The following is a 16925-nucleotide window of genomic DNA, read 5'->3' on the forward strand; positions in this document are numbered from 1 at the left end:
CACTAGCTGATTTTCTAGGTAATCTATAAGATCCGATTTTAGACATCTTTTATTCATTAAATAAGTGATATTAGAAAATATATTCATGCATTACTTTATTTGGAAATTACAAGCCCTACTTTTAACCTTTTTTTTCCTCCCCTTCACAAGGGCATGCAGCAACTAAATCAGTTTTACAACTGACAGTATGAAGAATGCAGGTGACCGGGTATCTTTCTAGCTGTATGACCTACAAGCAGCAGGATGCATCACTAAAATGTATTCTTAAGACATAAAGGAATTAGAAACAAAACATGGAACACACTTGCATTACCATTTATGTGCACGACACTTCAACAATATACATGGAAGACTAACACATCTGCTCAGATTTTATTAAAAGAAGAATGCAATGATTGATTCTTAAAATGGTGAGCATTTCTTAAAGAGGGATTTATAATTTAAAACCAGAATTGTGGAAACAACTGATGCATGAAGAAACAATGAAACATGAATTCCCAAAAGGAGAATATGCATACTTCACCAGCAAGCTGGATAAGGGTTTAACCGAGCTTTTTCTATACTACTCATTAAATAACTTATTTGTCATAATGACTAATGGATATTTTTCTCTCAATTTTACGGTCTGTTATGTATTCTCCTTAAATGAAAATAAACCAAATTAGGTAACTCATGGTTACTCTCAAAGCACATGAACTGGATTTTATGATGTATAGCAACTTCTTTGACTAAGCCATCACTCAAAAGTAATGAGCAGGAATATTACAGAAAGAAAGACGCAACTGTAAACTAAAGGATGTCTACATACACTCTGAACACTGAGATCAGAAATTATTTTTTTTTAAAACCTGGAAAATAAAGACAGGCTGCTACAAAAATGCAACAGGGGAAAGAAATTAACATCACCTAAAAGACGTTTTATTTGTTATTGCTGGCTTGAAACTCAGAACAGACACGCAGAATATGATGCACTGGTCTGTAGAAGTATCTCAGGCAATTAAGAAGTCCCCATGTTTAATAAGAATTTTTTGCTGCTGAAGTGCTGGATCAAAAAAAAGAAAAAAAAAATCTGCAAGGAATGAAATAAGAGCCCAGCTACCCCTCGGTTTCCAGGTTACAGTGCATGTCAAATATCTGTCAGTGACACCATGTATCAATTTATGACAAGCTGCTGCAATGATGTGAAAGGCCCTTGAGGCACAGAGAACAGGTAGGTCAGCAGTTGCATGCACCCCACCTCTGCTCAGCTTTTGCAAGGGACCCAGCACTGTCCAGAAGGGCGATGCTCTGGGTACCTTACCTCCCTGCCTTGACATTTCTGCTTTTATTTAACTGAAATCTAATCCTTGCAAGACGGGGGTGATGTTTAAGCTATTCATGAGACTTACCACATCTGAATTTTTCTGATTTCATAGAATTTCACTTGACATAATGTCAGAGTAAGAACATCACTTGTTTTAGTAGATCTGCTGTTATTTCCTCCTGGCTTTTACTAATATGAAAGAACTCCATTTACCCAGTAACGCATGAAACAGTTTCCTGAAATCCATTCACAGCCAGGACAGGATACACAGAGGAAACCATGTTCCTGAGGGTTAATATAAACCTAACAAAGGTTGACTATATTAGAAATTACACAAAGCTTTTGAAATATTTCTTGTTTCATTTCACACCTGAGACTAATACGTTCTAATTTACATCTTTTGTATTTAAGAGGCACATGTGAAATAACTGTTGAAGCATACCAAGAATTTTCATCATACAATTTGCAATTAATAGTATTGTGCAATTGAGGCTTTTCAGAACTGCAGATGAAATCCATTTGCATATTGTATCCCAAGTGTGCTTAATTCATCCTTTCAGTAAAAAAGAGCCCATTTTTGTTCACCTTAATGCTATCCATGTTTAACATATTCAGAATGGAACAAAAGTCCGCATTTAAATTTATTTTCATGCCAACTATGTCCCCTCTTAAATTTAAAGCTACCTAAAAACCCCAAAAAACCTCTAAAGTATCATAACAAGAAACTCAATAACCTCTTTTTTATTTATACATTTCATTACAAACTCAATATAAATAATACAAACATCAGGTATTACCTGCAGATACTACTTTTGCAACCTACCAGCACGTGTAAAACAAAGCAGATGAGCTACCAGATTAAAAAAATCTAGATAAAATAAATACTATTTTTTTGAACCTCACTTATTCATAAAACAAACATGCTATGCATATAAATCTGTTGGATTTAATTGCAGTTTGCATTTTAAAAATACAAACAAACAGAAAGTAGTATTTTCTAGAATTATTCCCTTAAATGTATTTTGAAGTAAAAATACTCTTCCTTTCCATATAGGCACCAATTTCTTGACAAAACTGAATATACAATCGAAAAAAAAATGTAGTAATTTTATAATAAATTCCATTCCCCCAAAACCACCGAAGTTTTGCATTTGAAATTATATATACTTGTATAAAATTGTTGCAGTGGTAAGTTTGATAGATAGGGATGCACAAAGACAGAAGTGAAACAGTCTGCAAGCTCTGTAAAAATCTGCTGAATTACAGAACTTCAAGTTTTAGCCTGTGACACTACTGCAAACTCTTCATAAGAGGCTGCTAAATTGCAATAAATAATTTGTCTCCTTTTTATGACACATAAGCAATAGTGCTCCATGTTCCTATCGTTTTCAATTTCCACAAGAGCCTTTTTAAAATGTTCTTTGTTACTAATTTGTTAATACTTAACAACAGTCTTCTCAAATGACCCTCAACACAATACAAAGGAAAAGCACAAGTACAGTTTATTCAACAAACAGACCCCTTGTAAAAACCACAGCACGATAAAGAAAGCCTAGTCTCCCTAAGTGGAAGCTTTTCACATGGGTTTTTTGTTGAGTTTTTGGGTTGTTTTTTTTTTAAACAAATCCTGCTTTCCTTAAAGAAGGAAAGGCCTTATTCTACATCCTCAGGCTTTTGAGTTCAAGCCAACCAAAGGTCTAAAAATACAGTAAAACAAGATTCTCATAAGAATGGATGCTTTTCCTCCCTCCTCTTTCCCTAGCATGTATCTACATTAAGTGTTAAAAAAAAAAGAAATAAAATACTTCCATATCTTATTTCATTTTTCAGGAGAAAAAACAACTGCAACAAAAGAATGTGTTTCTCTCCCATTCTGGAAGTCAACATGCAGTCTGAATCTAACATTACAGTTCGAGATGCCATTGATGACATCGACACCAACATGTACCAACCACTGTCATATCCATTAAGCTTTCAAGTTTCTCTCACTGGATTTTTGATGTTAGAAATTGTTTTGGGACTTGGCAGCAACCTCACCGTGCTGGTACTTTACTGTATGAAATCCAACTTAATCAATTCTGTCAGTAACATAATTACAATGAACCTTCATGTACTTGATGTAATAATTTGTGTGGGATGTATTCCTCTAACTATAGTTATCCTTCTGCTTTCACTGGAGAGTAACACTGCTCTCATCTGCTGCTTCCACGAGGCTTGCGTCTCTTTCGCAAGCGTTTCCACTGCAATCAACGTCTTTGCTATCACTCTGGACCGATACGACATCTCTGTAAAACCCGCCAATCGAATTCTGACCATGGGAAGGGCTGTGATATTGATGACATCAATATGGATCATTTCTCTTTTTTCCTTCCTGATTCCTTTCATCGAAGTCAACTTTTTCAGTCTTCGAAGTGCGAGTACTTGGGAAAACAAGACACTTTTGTGCGTGAGTACAAACGAGTACCACACTGAGCTAGGAATGTACTACCACCTCCTGGTTCAGATTCCAATCTTTTTCTTCACTGTTGTGGTAATGCTAATCACATACACCAAAATACTCCAGGCTCTAAATATTCGGATTGGTACACGATTTACAACGGGACAAAAGAAGAAAGCCAGAAAGAAAAAAACTATTTCTTTGACCACTCAGCATGAGACTACGGATGTGTCCCACAGCAGTGGAGGAAGAAACGTCGTCTTTGGCGTAAGGACTTCTGTGTCTGTCATAATTGCTTTACGCCGAGCTGTAAAACGGCACCGGGAGCGACGAGAACGTCAAAAGAGAGTCTTCAGAATGTCCCTCTTGATTATCTCAACATTCCTCCTCTGCTGGACACCCATCTCTGTTTTAAACACCACCATCTTATGTTTGGGCCCAAGTGACCTTTTGGTAAAGTTGCGGTTATGTTTTCTAGTAATGGCATACGGAACAACTATATTTCACCCTCTACTTTATGCATTCACAAGGCAAAAGTTTCAGAAAGTTCTGAAAAGTAAGATGAAAAAGCGAGTTGTTTCAATAGTGGAAGCAGATCCCATGCCAAATAACGCTGTAATACACAACTCATGGATAGAGCCTAAAAGGAACAAAAAGATTACCTTTGAAGACAACGAAGTAAGGCAGAAATGTTTAGTACCTCAGGTTGTCACTGACTAGGTTTCAGTATTCACCAAAACACATGAAGTGGAATATTTGAACAAACTGTAGAAAAATACTGCCAAATAAGAAAAACTTTTTTTAACAGTTGGCGAGACTGTAAATTTTCAGTATCTATGTTAAATAGAGTAAGTCTTGTATATTCAATTTCTTCATTATGTAAGATATATGTTGCATGGCCGTTTGTTAGCGTAACACCACATGTATATTTGTCAAAAAATATTCAAGTCCTCTTTTTTAGAAAATAAATAGCCTTAAAGAAGTGCAAACTTTTGAAAACATCGGTATGACTCAGTTTCTCTGTAAATATAATAGAATTTTTAAAGAAAGATTCCCCTCGGGAATGCTTTTCTAAAGCACAAGCGCAGCATTTCGCATGATACGGTATTTTTAAATGTAATTCATACAGTATCGATCAGAGATACCCTGAATGCTATACAGCTACAACTTGCACACATTTTGACCTCATATTGAGGTAGCTATTTACTTCAAATCTCTCCAGCATGCAGTAGCCATGTACTTATAGACAAAGCCATTTACATGGTGTCCTACAGAATCAATTCCTTTTGATGGAGGGGCAGAGCGGGGGAAGGGAAACATGTTTGTCTAAAAACTGACAGTACTTTTAAGGAAAGTCTTGTGTATACAATCTCAGATCCACAGTTTTAACATAGCAAATATGCAACTCCGAATAATTACAGAAGAGGGGTAGCGAGGATAAGGGGGGAAAGACAGGCTAAATGGAGGCAAAAATCCCAGACAAGGTTGTTGGGCTTGGTGCTAAAAAGACAACAAACCAAGCCATTCTTGTGCAAAGGCTTAGATCTTCACACTAAAGGGTTTAGCTAGACCTCTAGTGTGACATGGGCACCTCTTACGCAGAGATTTTGCATTCACACCATCTATCTACATAGTCAGATATGGCTGTCAAGTGCCACAGCTAAAGTAGATGATCATTTTCTTACCCTCAATAATTTTGTATTATTTTGACTTCACTTCTCCATCAATGATATTCCATTCTAGCCATGCAACTGCTTTGTCACAAACTACCACCAACACTGCTAGCTACCCTATTTCTGCATTTCCTGGACAGCTATGGCATACCATAAGTCTACATCCTCTTTCTCTGTTTCATCTCACACCTGCGATCAAGAATCAAGAAGCTTTAAGAGGTCATCATCATCCATAGCACTGTAAGGAAAAACTAAAATATTCATCCAAACCAAAGTCTGTTGTGTGTTTTGCACCATTGCATGCTTTTTAAAAAAACGTAATTTCAATGAAGAGTGGCTACATTAATTTACTTAATTACTCGTTACAGGGGGGACGGGAAACACAACAAAAAACTGCAAAATCAGCTAGCGTTTCACTTGTTACACAAACTACTCAGTCTGTCACCAGCTACCAGTATAATTAAATGGCTAATTCTCAGAAAGTCTTGGCTTCTAATAAAATAAAGAGCAGAGCATATCCTTGTCTAGGATAGTTTGTCTAAAGTATTACATGAAAAATTAGGATTTCTGAGGCTCTTTTCTGAAGTTGAATATATTAAAAAAAGAGAGAAGTGTGGTTTTAAGAGAGCAAAAACCTATTTTCCATTACATCATTAACTTAATAATTACACACGTTACCAAAACTGGTTTTGTGGCTAAGAAAAAGCAACACTACTTGTAATGTACCTTAGTTTACTTGGGCTCGTGCCTTAGCTTGCCAGAACAGAGCTCCATATTCCACAAAGACCAGCCACTTACAATCATCCAAATTCCACCTAGAAATTTTATTATCTACTTGATAATAATTCATTATCTAAAATTACTGTGTAACATGTAATCAAACATAATTTCACTGACTTTTTCCTAAAAGCTAGTCCAACACCGTCTGCATTCAACTGTACCCACTTATAGTGCTGATTTCATCCAAGCTATCCCTAGTTTCCTACAATAATTGAAATCCTTCATCTTATTTGAGAGGTTTCGGGGGGGAAGTAAAATTACTGGATTTATGCAAGAAGCTTTTTTTTATTATTCCCTTATGTTCCAAATTTATCACTTCAAAAACCATTCTTTCAGGAATAAACTCTTCTGAACAGAAATATGCACAGAAAAAGAAGCATTTTTTTTTCTTTTTTTGTAGCACTTCTCTGCCTAGCTATACTCTGTATTCTGAACAGTAAAAGGAGGAAAAAGTGGGATGTCCAGGGCTAATGGCATAACATGATTTAACTGATTACTTATCTTCCAATAAAGCATTCTTAAATCAATTTAAAATATTATTCATTCATTTAAAAAGGAAAAAAAATCATAATGACCACAACATATAAGTCAGCTTACATCATGTCCGATTTGAAATAATAATTTAAGAAAAGCTTTCAGACTTGAAAGGTTTCTCAACAACATGACTTTACTTTTTTTACATTAAATGAATCCTCAAGAATTACATGTTTAGTGCTAAAAGCTCATTCATTAGAAAGTCAAAGTCAATGAACTAGTGCTTCATAACTAAGAGAAAAAGCAGCCTAGGAATTAGTCAGAGAGATTAAGTCAGGTTTTAAAGGCTATGTCGATCACAGTCATTGATTGCCTTTAAGAATATAAGCAAGTTCATTTTTACATTTGCTATTCTTCATCTTTCATTAAATAAGGAAAAAAAAAAGACTTATACTATGTTGGAGTACACTCTGAGGTCTGCAGAAGAAAATGCTGCATAGAGCAGGGAGGAATACAAGTAAGGATACGTGCAACCCTGTATACACACAGGAGTCATTGCAGAACAGAATCATAAATGACCTGTACCACAAAGACGACAGATTTAACCACAAACAAGACAAAATAAAGAGTAACTACTGAAGAACAATGTAGATCCTGCAGATATAGGAGGGGATTTTAAGAGGGATAGGAAGGTGTGCCGTGGGTGCTTGACAGACAAAAACAGAATGCAAAAACAGACAGCATCACTGGAGGAAAAGGGCAAATATATGCTATAGTATTGTACAATAAGAAGCCCACTACATTCTTAAAAATGATCTCATCACAGTGAGTCATTAGTTCAATTAAATTTCACACCACTCAGCCTAAGGCAAGCAAAATTGTACAGGACTCTCAAAATATTAATTTCACAGAAACACAAGCAACCACCAATGGTTTCCACACGCTCTCTGTTCCTTAAGTCTTAGCCAGCATCTATACTGTCTTTGAACTTCAAATGCATTTCCTTTGCAAAATGGGGTTAGCCCACACTAAAAATACAAAAAAAACTGAGAACAGTGCTAGTATCTATTAGAATAATGAAGAAGCTCACCTTAACACCCTAATACATTACAAGCAAGTGAAACAGAAATGTAAATTCATCCCATATATCCAGTTTCAATTTGGCAACAATTTTTACAGGTTACAAGGCACTGCTACATGGTCAGAAGTTCTCTTTATACTTAATTAGTGCCACAGGAATAGGAATCACTTCAGTGGCTTCTAAATAGATTAAAAACATACGCCTCCGGATTCATGTTCGATCAATATACCTCTCTTCCTTCATTGGTACAGAAATACACACATGTATATACATAATTATTGTACATCCATAAAAATCAAAAGTGGAATTCAACATTAGCATCTGTTCCTATTTATGTGGAGAGGGTTTTGGCAAGAGAACCCCTGAACTGGCCAGTACACTTAAAATGCCTTCTCTGCCCTACTACCTTTTTTTGTTGTTGTTTTTAAATGAATATATTCAACAAGCAATATAATTTACCTGAGCAAAAGGAAGAAATTTTCTGCTAACTGTTACGTATATCATAGTTCTTTTTCAACATATTGTATGAACTAGTCATCAGAATTCTTTGATAGCTGAACATTTCAGACATATGTTTTTTTCCTCTGAAGAAAGTGTTTCAGTTACCAACTGCCATTAAAACTCCTTTTTTAAAAAGAGAGAATACAGCATTTTTTAGCAAAGTTTCCATGTAGTATTAAAAAAAATATACAGAATACACCAACTTACCCTTTCCTCCCTCATTGTTGAAACCAAATCCCTCCAACATATAGCTAAGGACAGCTTCTCTCTTAAAAACTTTCCAGCTTTGTAACAGTCAAATTCCACTCCCACTTCACACATTCTGCAGCAATATCACTGAATTTATTTGTCTTACACCAACAGAAGAGAAGAATCTGACTCTGTAATTACCTTCTTTTTCTACTTCACAGAATACTCTTACAATTCAAGAAGCAAAATTAAACACAGGGTTTGGGTTATGTTTTGCAAATGGGGTTCTGGAAAAAAGTGGGGGGGGGGGGGGTAAAAAGCAAAAGAAGAGGGGGAAAAATCAGAAAAAAAACCCAGAAAGAAACAAGAAAAAGAGACATAACTGATGAACAGGAAAATTAAAACTGATTTAGATTCAGTGAGCATTAACGAAGAAGAATGGAGAATACAGGTGGAGAATATAGGTCAAGAATAAAGGGCAGAAGGTGGAAGGAACCACTGTGCTGCAGCTATGGGCATTAGGACCACAGAAAGGTGGAGGGCAACATGCACCTGCCATGGAAAGAATGCTAACCTTATTTCTTAGAGTATAAGAAACAAAAATAGAAGAACAACTTATCTTCACATCATCGAGTGTGATACACGGTTTTGCTAAAATTGCTGGGAGCAGAGGGGAGAACAACACGAACAGCAGCTCCAGAGAAGGCTTCTGATTTAACAAATTATACACAGCGAACCACAAGCAAGCATTATTCTACCACCTCTTTTCCTAGAGATAAACTACACATTTTACCAAGTACAAAATACATACAGAGTACATGCATTCCAAGAAGAGATCTGAAAAGAATGTTATTAGATACCTGTTCTCAGTGATAAATTTTTTAAATTGCTACTGAATTTTCCCTCAAATCAGTATTGGTCAGATAACTTCAGCTTCTCTCAATGCTTCAAATGTGTTTCACCATCACACTATGTTTTTAATTACTGCTTCTTTATCTCAAAATAATTATTTTTGTAGAGTAATAGATCGAAGGAGAAATACCATCAGACATCTTTATGTTCTTTGCTAAAATTACACTTCAGTGATCATTATAAATTGAGCCAGAACGGAAGAAATATCTTCCCATGTATTTACTTTATAGATTTCTGTATCAGCTGTTTTCCTATTTTATAAAGAAATTCTCACACAATGAAAAGAAATTCAGTTAAAATAAAAAAAAAAAAACCAAACCCAAGATGTACAGTGAAAGTTGGGTGGTATGTACAGAACCCGGAATTATTAAAACATAATTTATTTTTTATAGCTTAATTATATCCTTTGAAAATAAACATTTCTATATCCTCATTTCCATTCCTGACACTGCGCAGCCAGGCAAGCAGGCGGGCAGGCTGACGGCACAAAGCTGTTGGCAAACAGCACGCCCTTGTTTCCCTTCCAAGCTGGGTTTTTGGAAATATACTTTTGGTTTCCGTTACCCTGCTATGATCTCTAACTTCCTACCCTATCCCGCAACAGTTTAACTTGATACCATGTCTGATAAACAAATCAATGTCACTGCTGAAACAACATTATTGCTGTAAAATCTGTCACTCTGGCTATGTCAGACTGTTATTAACAGAGCAATATTAGAACAGCTTTACTTTCAACCGTACTAGGATCTTTCACAATCTGTTGTGAGATTTTACCAAATTAAACTCAATTTAAACTCAATTAGTAGGGGGAAAAAAAAGCACAATAACTGATGACAACCTATTGCGTCTCCGTGCCATGGTTTTCTTCCAAATCTTATTTCAAGATATTTTTCATAAATCTCTGTCGCAAATAAAGGCAGAGAGAAGGAGGGAGAAGTAGGAAAAAGGAAAAGAAACAAAAACAAAAAAAAAACCAAACCAAAAACCAGCTTTCCACATTAGTAAATTATTACAAATATCAGTGATGCTTTGTGCTTCAGGTTGCATTTACCGGTGTGTGGAAAGCATGCATGAGGAAAAAGAAAATGGGAAAGGAACACTATTTGCAATGTCTGTGTCAGCACAAAACAAGAGGTGAATGTGAGCACTGCTGTTGTAAAACACAGAGGAAGATCTATCGTTCCTGCTAACAGCTGTAATAGCTCGCAAGTGAGACCTATCAATGAATGAGAAGGAACCAAACAAAAGATGCAGAAATAATTTGTGGGCAAAGCAAAGGTTTTTCACAAAGTGACATGGTTCAGTAACAACAGTGGCTTCCACAGGCTAAATGCCTAACCCAAAAAGAACTGGCATGGAAAATTAATTTGCTTTGTGTTTTGTCAAAATACCACAAACCTGCACATATATGGAGTACAGTATAGCTAAAGTAAGACGTAGCATATGGATTTGCTACTGCAGTCAGTAAGTAAGGTATATGTCATGACAGACTTTCTTTCAGATATAATAGGCTTTCCACGTGTGTATCTTCAAGTACTAAAAGCAGGAGTGTTACTTGAATTATAAATTAATCTTCTGAACAGTTATCAAGCAAACATCAAATCATAAGAAATTTCCAAGTTGAGTGGATCACTTCATTTTCTATGTTTAAAAAACAACAAATTCTTAAGTTTAAAAATGTTTACTGTACGAGGTTATATGCCCATAAACTGGAGCTACACAGCAGTCAAACATGGATAAAGCTCAAAAAAAGGCATGAAGCTAAAGATATATTTTAAAAGCTTAAAGTATTCAGAAGCTTCTGACAAACCTTGCCTCAGTTGTATGGCTTACAGTGCAGATTCCAGAACCAGTTTCAATAAAGCAGAACACAAGTGAGTGTATTGGGTTTGTGTGGCAAGGTTTTGGCAGCAGGGGGGTTACAGGGGTGACTTCTGTGAGAAGCTGCAAGAAGCTTCCCCTATGTCCAAAAGAACCAATGCCAACCAGCTCAAGGACTGGCCTGCTGCTGGCCAAGCCTGAACCCATCAGTGACTTTGGTAGCACCTCTGGGAAAATAGAGTTAAGAAGGGGAAAAAAACAAACGCAGGAGGATTTTGCAGCCAGAGAGGAGAGTGAGATGATGTTAGTGGAACAACTCTGCACACACCAAGGTCAAGGGAAGGAGGTGCTCCTGGTGATAGAGTAGAAATTCCCCTGAAGCCCTGGAGAAGGCAGGTTGTCCCCTGCAGCCCATGGAGGTTGATGGGGGAACAGATATCCACTTGCAGACCATGGAGGGCCCTATGCTGAAGCAGGGGAAGAGTGTGAGGAGTCCTCCCCCTGAGAAGGAACGAGTGGCACAGACAACATGCCATGAACAGACCACAACCCCCATTCCCCATCCCCCTGTGCCATTGGGAGGGGGGAGGGAGAGAAACTGGGAGTGAAGCTGAGCCCAGGAAGAAGGAAAGGGTGGAGGAAGGTGGGTTTAAGATTTTATTTTTTTCTCATTATCCTATTTTGATTTGTTTAGTAATAAATTATTTTCACCAAGCCAAGTCTGGTTTGTCTGTGACATCAACTGGTGAATGATCTCTCTCTGTCCTTACCTTGATCCACAAGCCATTTGTTATACTGTCCAGCTGAGGAGAACAGCGATGGAGCAGCTTTGGTGGACACCTGGTCTCCAGCTGGTATTAACCCACCACAGTGGGGAAACTTGATTCAGCAACTGAGACATTATTATGTCCCAATATTATTTCAGTCAAAAATCTCAAGTTTCTACATTTTTAGTTTGCAAGTCAGGTTAGATAAAAATTGGAGGAGGAAATCTTTGAAACTAGACAATCTATCACAGAAACAGTATGTTATCAAAATAATGGGATGTTCCTTCCTTAATGAGATTAGGTCTTCACATGAAGAGAGATACAAGACCATGCTGTTATTCAGCTGAAGAGGGTCCACCTTTAAGGTAAAAAAGCCAGTAATCAAGATTTGGTGAGCAATGGAAGCTTGGATCTGAATGGTAAACAAATAAAAAGACTGGACTACTTTGTTTTTCAAACCATAACCACGAAGAGTCCATAAAATTATTGATGAAATTAATACTTGAAAGTACATGAGTGAAGAGACAAAGAACACTCCTCTGAAAACTGCCTATTTTTAAAGCTGTTTCCTATGTGTAAAGAATTAAACATTACTCTAAGCTACTCATTACTTTGTATTACGTAGAGTACACCTTCACTGATCTTTAAGGCAAGGCAAAAATGAGAGTTACAGGAATACTGGCTCCCATCCAGGACCTGAACAAAGATTGGACTTCAGTCTTCTTTTCATTCCTATTTGGTTAGACATTTTTTTTTCTTAAACTGAACTGGCTCACATTTTAATTAGAAATGAACAGGATAAAATTGGTTATTACATTCAAGATTTGAACACCCGTTATTTATTTGAAGAATTACAACAAAGTTGTGTACACAATCTCATTTTTCAATTATTTTATACTTCTGAATTCGCTAGGCCTCATTTTCCAGTCCTTAGCTCTTGTTATTTCTTTCTCTGCTAATCAAAGAGCCCTTCTGCGACCCTTTATTTTCTCCCCATGAATGCACCTCTACAGTCTTAATCTTCAAGAAAAAGAAGCCATTTAATCTCCTACTGTGACATGTATAATTGCATTTATTCACAAGTATCCACAAAACTACATTTTTGTGTGTACAGCACAATTCCCTATACCAACTGTAGAAGTACAAATTTGCCTGACATAGCCGCATGAATGCTAGAACAGAAACAGCATTGGTAAAGCAATCCCAGCATGGATGCAGTCCATTCCCAGTGCTTTACAGAAGTTTTGTACCATATTTACCTATTTGTAAAATCCAAGACCGTGGTTTTGGGTTGGGGTTTTTTTTCATTATTGAAAAAGCACGTTATATGTACACGTTGACCAGTCAAGGTGCTCAGCCCATTCATTGCTGCTTCTTTTCCTTCTTTGCCTTAAGATGAGGTGTACACCCATAGAAAACTACCAGTACGTTACCTCTGTTCCTCTCTTCCAGCTCCCCATGTAAAAAAATTATCTACCAAGAATGTAGAGCAACTGTGAGGTGAGAAGATGTCTTAAATACTTAGGTGAAAAATACATTAAAGGAGATCACGTTATCTAAATTGTAGATGATGCACATAAAATAAACCTATACTGAATCTATCCAATTTCTTTAATGACCTACATAATTTAGCCTAGGTGATCCTGCTCTGGCAGGAGGGTTGGACTAGATGATCTTTTGAGGTTCCTGCCAACTCCTAACGTTCTGTGATTCTGTAAGTAATCAAAACATACGAATTTGTTTGACAACACATATTTCCATTAAAATGTTATTATTAATTCAGCTTTACAGACCCAATTTCTTCTTTCAAAGGAACTCAACTTCTGTACTATTTTTCTACAGCAACTTTGAGTCGAACTGACTGTGATTTCAATAGAAATACCCTGTTTCTCCCTCTGAATGTTGGAACAACAGAAGTCGGACTTTCCCCTTCCCCCGTCAATAAGGAGTTACAAACAAATGGCTCTGGGAAGTCAGTATTTTGTGTAACATCCGCCTTTGTTATTGCTGGATTACATCAAATCCTTATTTTATGGAGCAACAAATCACCTTGCCTCCAATAATAAAGCAAGAGCATTTACTGAAAAATCCTCCTATTCTAAATCTTTATGAACAATCTGAAAACCTGTATAAGATTATTCCATGACAGGTTATCTTTCTGGTGCCTGCCAGACATGTTTTTTTTCTGAAATATTTTAAATATATTATACCTATCCTTTACACTTGCAACACATTCAGTTGTGTTTATAGATTGTTTTCCAGTTAGAGCTGTTCTCTTTACTTTGTCACTGCATTTGAACAAGCCTTTGGCCAGCACTAACCTCCTTCTTGATTGCCAAAAAGCCAGTATTTCACAACCTGGTACAGTGTTGTCAGTAATCTTTTGAGTTTGTCTAAATACGTTTGTTCAACCTACTGAACAGAAAATCCTCTGCACTGGAAAATTAACTCTTAAAAAATGAAACATTAAACACTAGGCCTATTCTCGGTTTGCCCTATGCATCACAACTTGCCACTATGGCAAGAAGTAACTCCCAAATCCAGTAAGTGTATTTATTATAAGAGAATCCAGAGTATTTCTCTCTTTGTTGATAATTGCTATGTAAGAAATTGGTAATTTTTTACCACTGGCCATAGAGGACAAGTAGTCTAGGCTCCTAACACCATTCTTCCACACATTTCAGAAACATGCTTAGACAGCAATGCTTCCATTTTTCCAGTTGAATTCATCAGGTTGTGAAAGTTGCATCTTCTGGATTTTGTTGGCTGGCATTTTGATTTAAATGCATTTACAGATACTTCTACTGTAACTTCTCATTTGGTTACTCCCAATGAAATCTTCTAAATATGACTTGCTACCACCATTTGACATTCTGGTGAGCATTCTAATCAAATACTCAGTTTTTTCCTTGGTGATCACAAGTTACCTGTCCATTTCATCCACTTTTATTCTGACTATTTCTGAATCTGATTGTTGAAAACCAAACAAACACAAAAATGTTTAATCAGAAGCTTACACAATACCAAAGTGTTATTTCTGAACTAACCATGTTGTTCTTCAGTACACTCCCGGGTTTGCACTAATAAATTCTTCAGTCCCAGCAGAAAGAAAAAGATCAATATTATGAACTGCTTCACAGTGTTATTTCCTTGACCACTGAACAAATGATTTCAGCATTGGCCACAGATAAACAAAAGGAAGCACACAGCCTCCCGGCTACCCTCAGCCAACTCCCTGAGTAAAAATAAGTGTGACATTTCTCCACACCTTCCCATGGGGAAGTGATTATCTATTGAGCTAAAACCACTGAGTCCGATCATCTTAGAGAACATTACTCTGGTTCTGGGAGAACAAGCCTGGAGCTTACTATTGAATTTCCAAGTACATAAATGCTCAGAAAAAGCAGAACAGAGAGAATTATATATGCCAATTCCTACCTGGGCTTCAGTCAGTCCACATGCAGACCTACTTGAAACCTAAAATTGCCATTTTGCACCAAAATAAAAATGGTGCACACCAAGGGTAAGAATTTAAAACAATTTCCTCTTCTCTCAGCCAAAAGTGACAGGGGTTAGCTGTGAATCACTGAAAGATTATCTTTTTGCATCTTGTAAATTATCAATATATTGTAGAGATAAGACCAGCTGGCAAGAATTTGAAGAGTTTGTACTGTCTTTTACATACTACGTAAACAGAAGAAATGAACATACACAGACATCCAGGTTGATATCTTTTCTATGAGTCCTAGCTCTTAACTGTTTAAACTTTTATATCCATTGAAATACATTCAGAATACTATATTTTAAGATGACCTCTCTCTGCTTTACTGACCTTCCTGAGTTCACTTATTTGTAATTGTATAATCCAACTTCCCTCATCTGTAGTATGCATCTTTATTTTTTTAACTAATACAAACTTTTAAAATCAGTGCACAAAAAGCTACTTGATTCGAAGGCAGACAGAGCTTACACATATCTTTGGGTCTTGATAATTCTTGTATGACATCTGGAAATAGAAACCCATAGCTTTCCTTTCTACTTCTAGTTATGTTCTCATGTATGATTCCCCACCAACAGAAAACTCTGTCACAAAGCTCAAAGATGTTATGAGTTCTGAATTAGTTACATAATCATACCTGTTTCAAAGTAATTAAAAAGCAAAAAAAAAAAAACCCACCCAAACCCTGAAGCTGTATTTATTCTGCATTTGGCTCGACACAAGCATTCACAACTACAAGATTATCTATGTCACTGATTCTTCCAAATCCTTTTGTATCTCTGCTCTCATGTCACATCCTAGCTAACATAAAAAATGTACAGTTAAAATATTTGAAATGACCAAGAGGTAAAGCAAAACCAAGGTCCAAACACCCTTACCAGCAGGGGTACCATCCTTCTGGTAGGGAACAAGTACTCCACAACAGCAAAACAGACACAGGTTTAGTATAAATCCTCTCTGGTCTATAGAGATACTTCAAGAAGAGAGCAGAAAGGGGAATTTTTTAATTAGAGTAACAGAATATAAGTACAGTTTTCAGATTTGAGAGTCATACATTTAAATTCACTAATTGCAAAATGAACAAACAAAATTCGGAAAAAACCCAACCTTATGAGATTTGGCTGAAACTCATTAATGAGAAAAAATAGGATAATATAATTACCAAGACCTTCTTTCACAACTTCTCTGTTCCATCACTCCTCCTGTTCTTCATTTCCAACCAGTCCCTCTGTCAGAATCCCAAGTCCCTCTGTTTCAGCTTTACCCATGTGGGACTACAAACCCCAGATATATCCTCTGAGTCTCAAAGCCCCAGACATTACCAAAGCAGACAATAAAAAACATGTATTTTCAGTGTTTTTAAGAAATAAGTAGTACAGGCTTAATCTCAAACACAGAACTGACTGTGCTACCAGGGCAAACTCTATTCATGCCTCATGTGCATGCCAGTACTTGAGAGAGTTTAAGTGCATAGTAACTTATCAGCTG

The 16925-nt window shown here is 36.6% G+C and overlaps 2 protein-coding genes across 2 annotated transcripts in view; one reads left to right on the plus strand and one right to left on the minus strand.

The window, feature by feature from the left end:
* Positions 1-16925, minus strand: part of COG5 (component of oligomeric golgi complex 5) — a gene marked incomplete at its 5' end in the record, with an annotated part of 188219 nt that overhangs the window by 149413 nt on the left and 21881 nt on the right. The gene's annotated exons all lie outside the window — the stretch shown is intronic.
* On the plus strand, positions 3159-4460 carry GPR22 (G protein-coupled receptor 22; the record flags this gene model as incomplete). Its single annotated transcript, XM_084273999.1, has 1 exon — positions 3159-4460. The coding sequence occupies one exon, from the start codon at positions 3159-3161 to the stop codon at positions 4458-4460; it is 1302 nt and encodes a 433-aa protein (XP_084130125.1).

Source organism: Gallinula chloropus (assembly GCF_964237585.1).
Source record: "Gallinula chloropus genome assembly, chromosome: 1".
NCBI lineage: Eukaryota > Metazoa > Chordata > Aves > Gruiformes > Rallidae > Gallinula > Gallinula chloropus.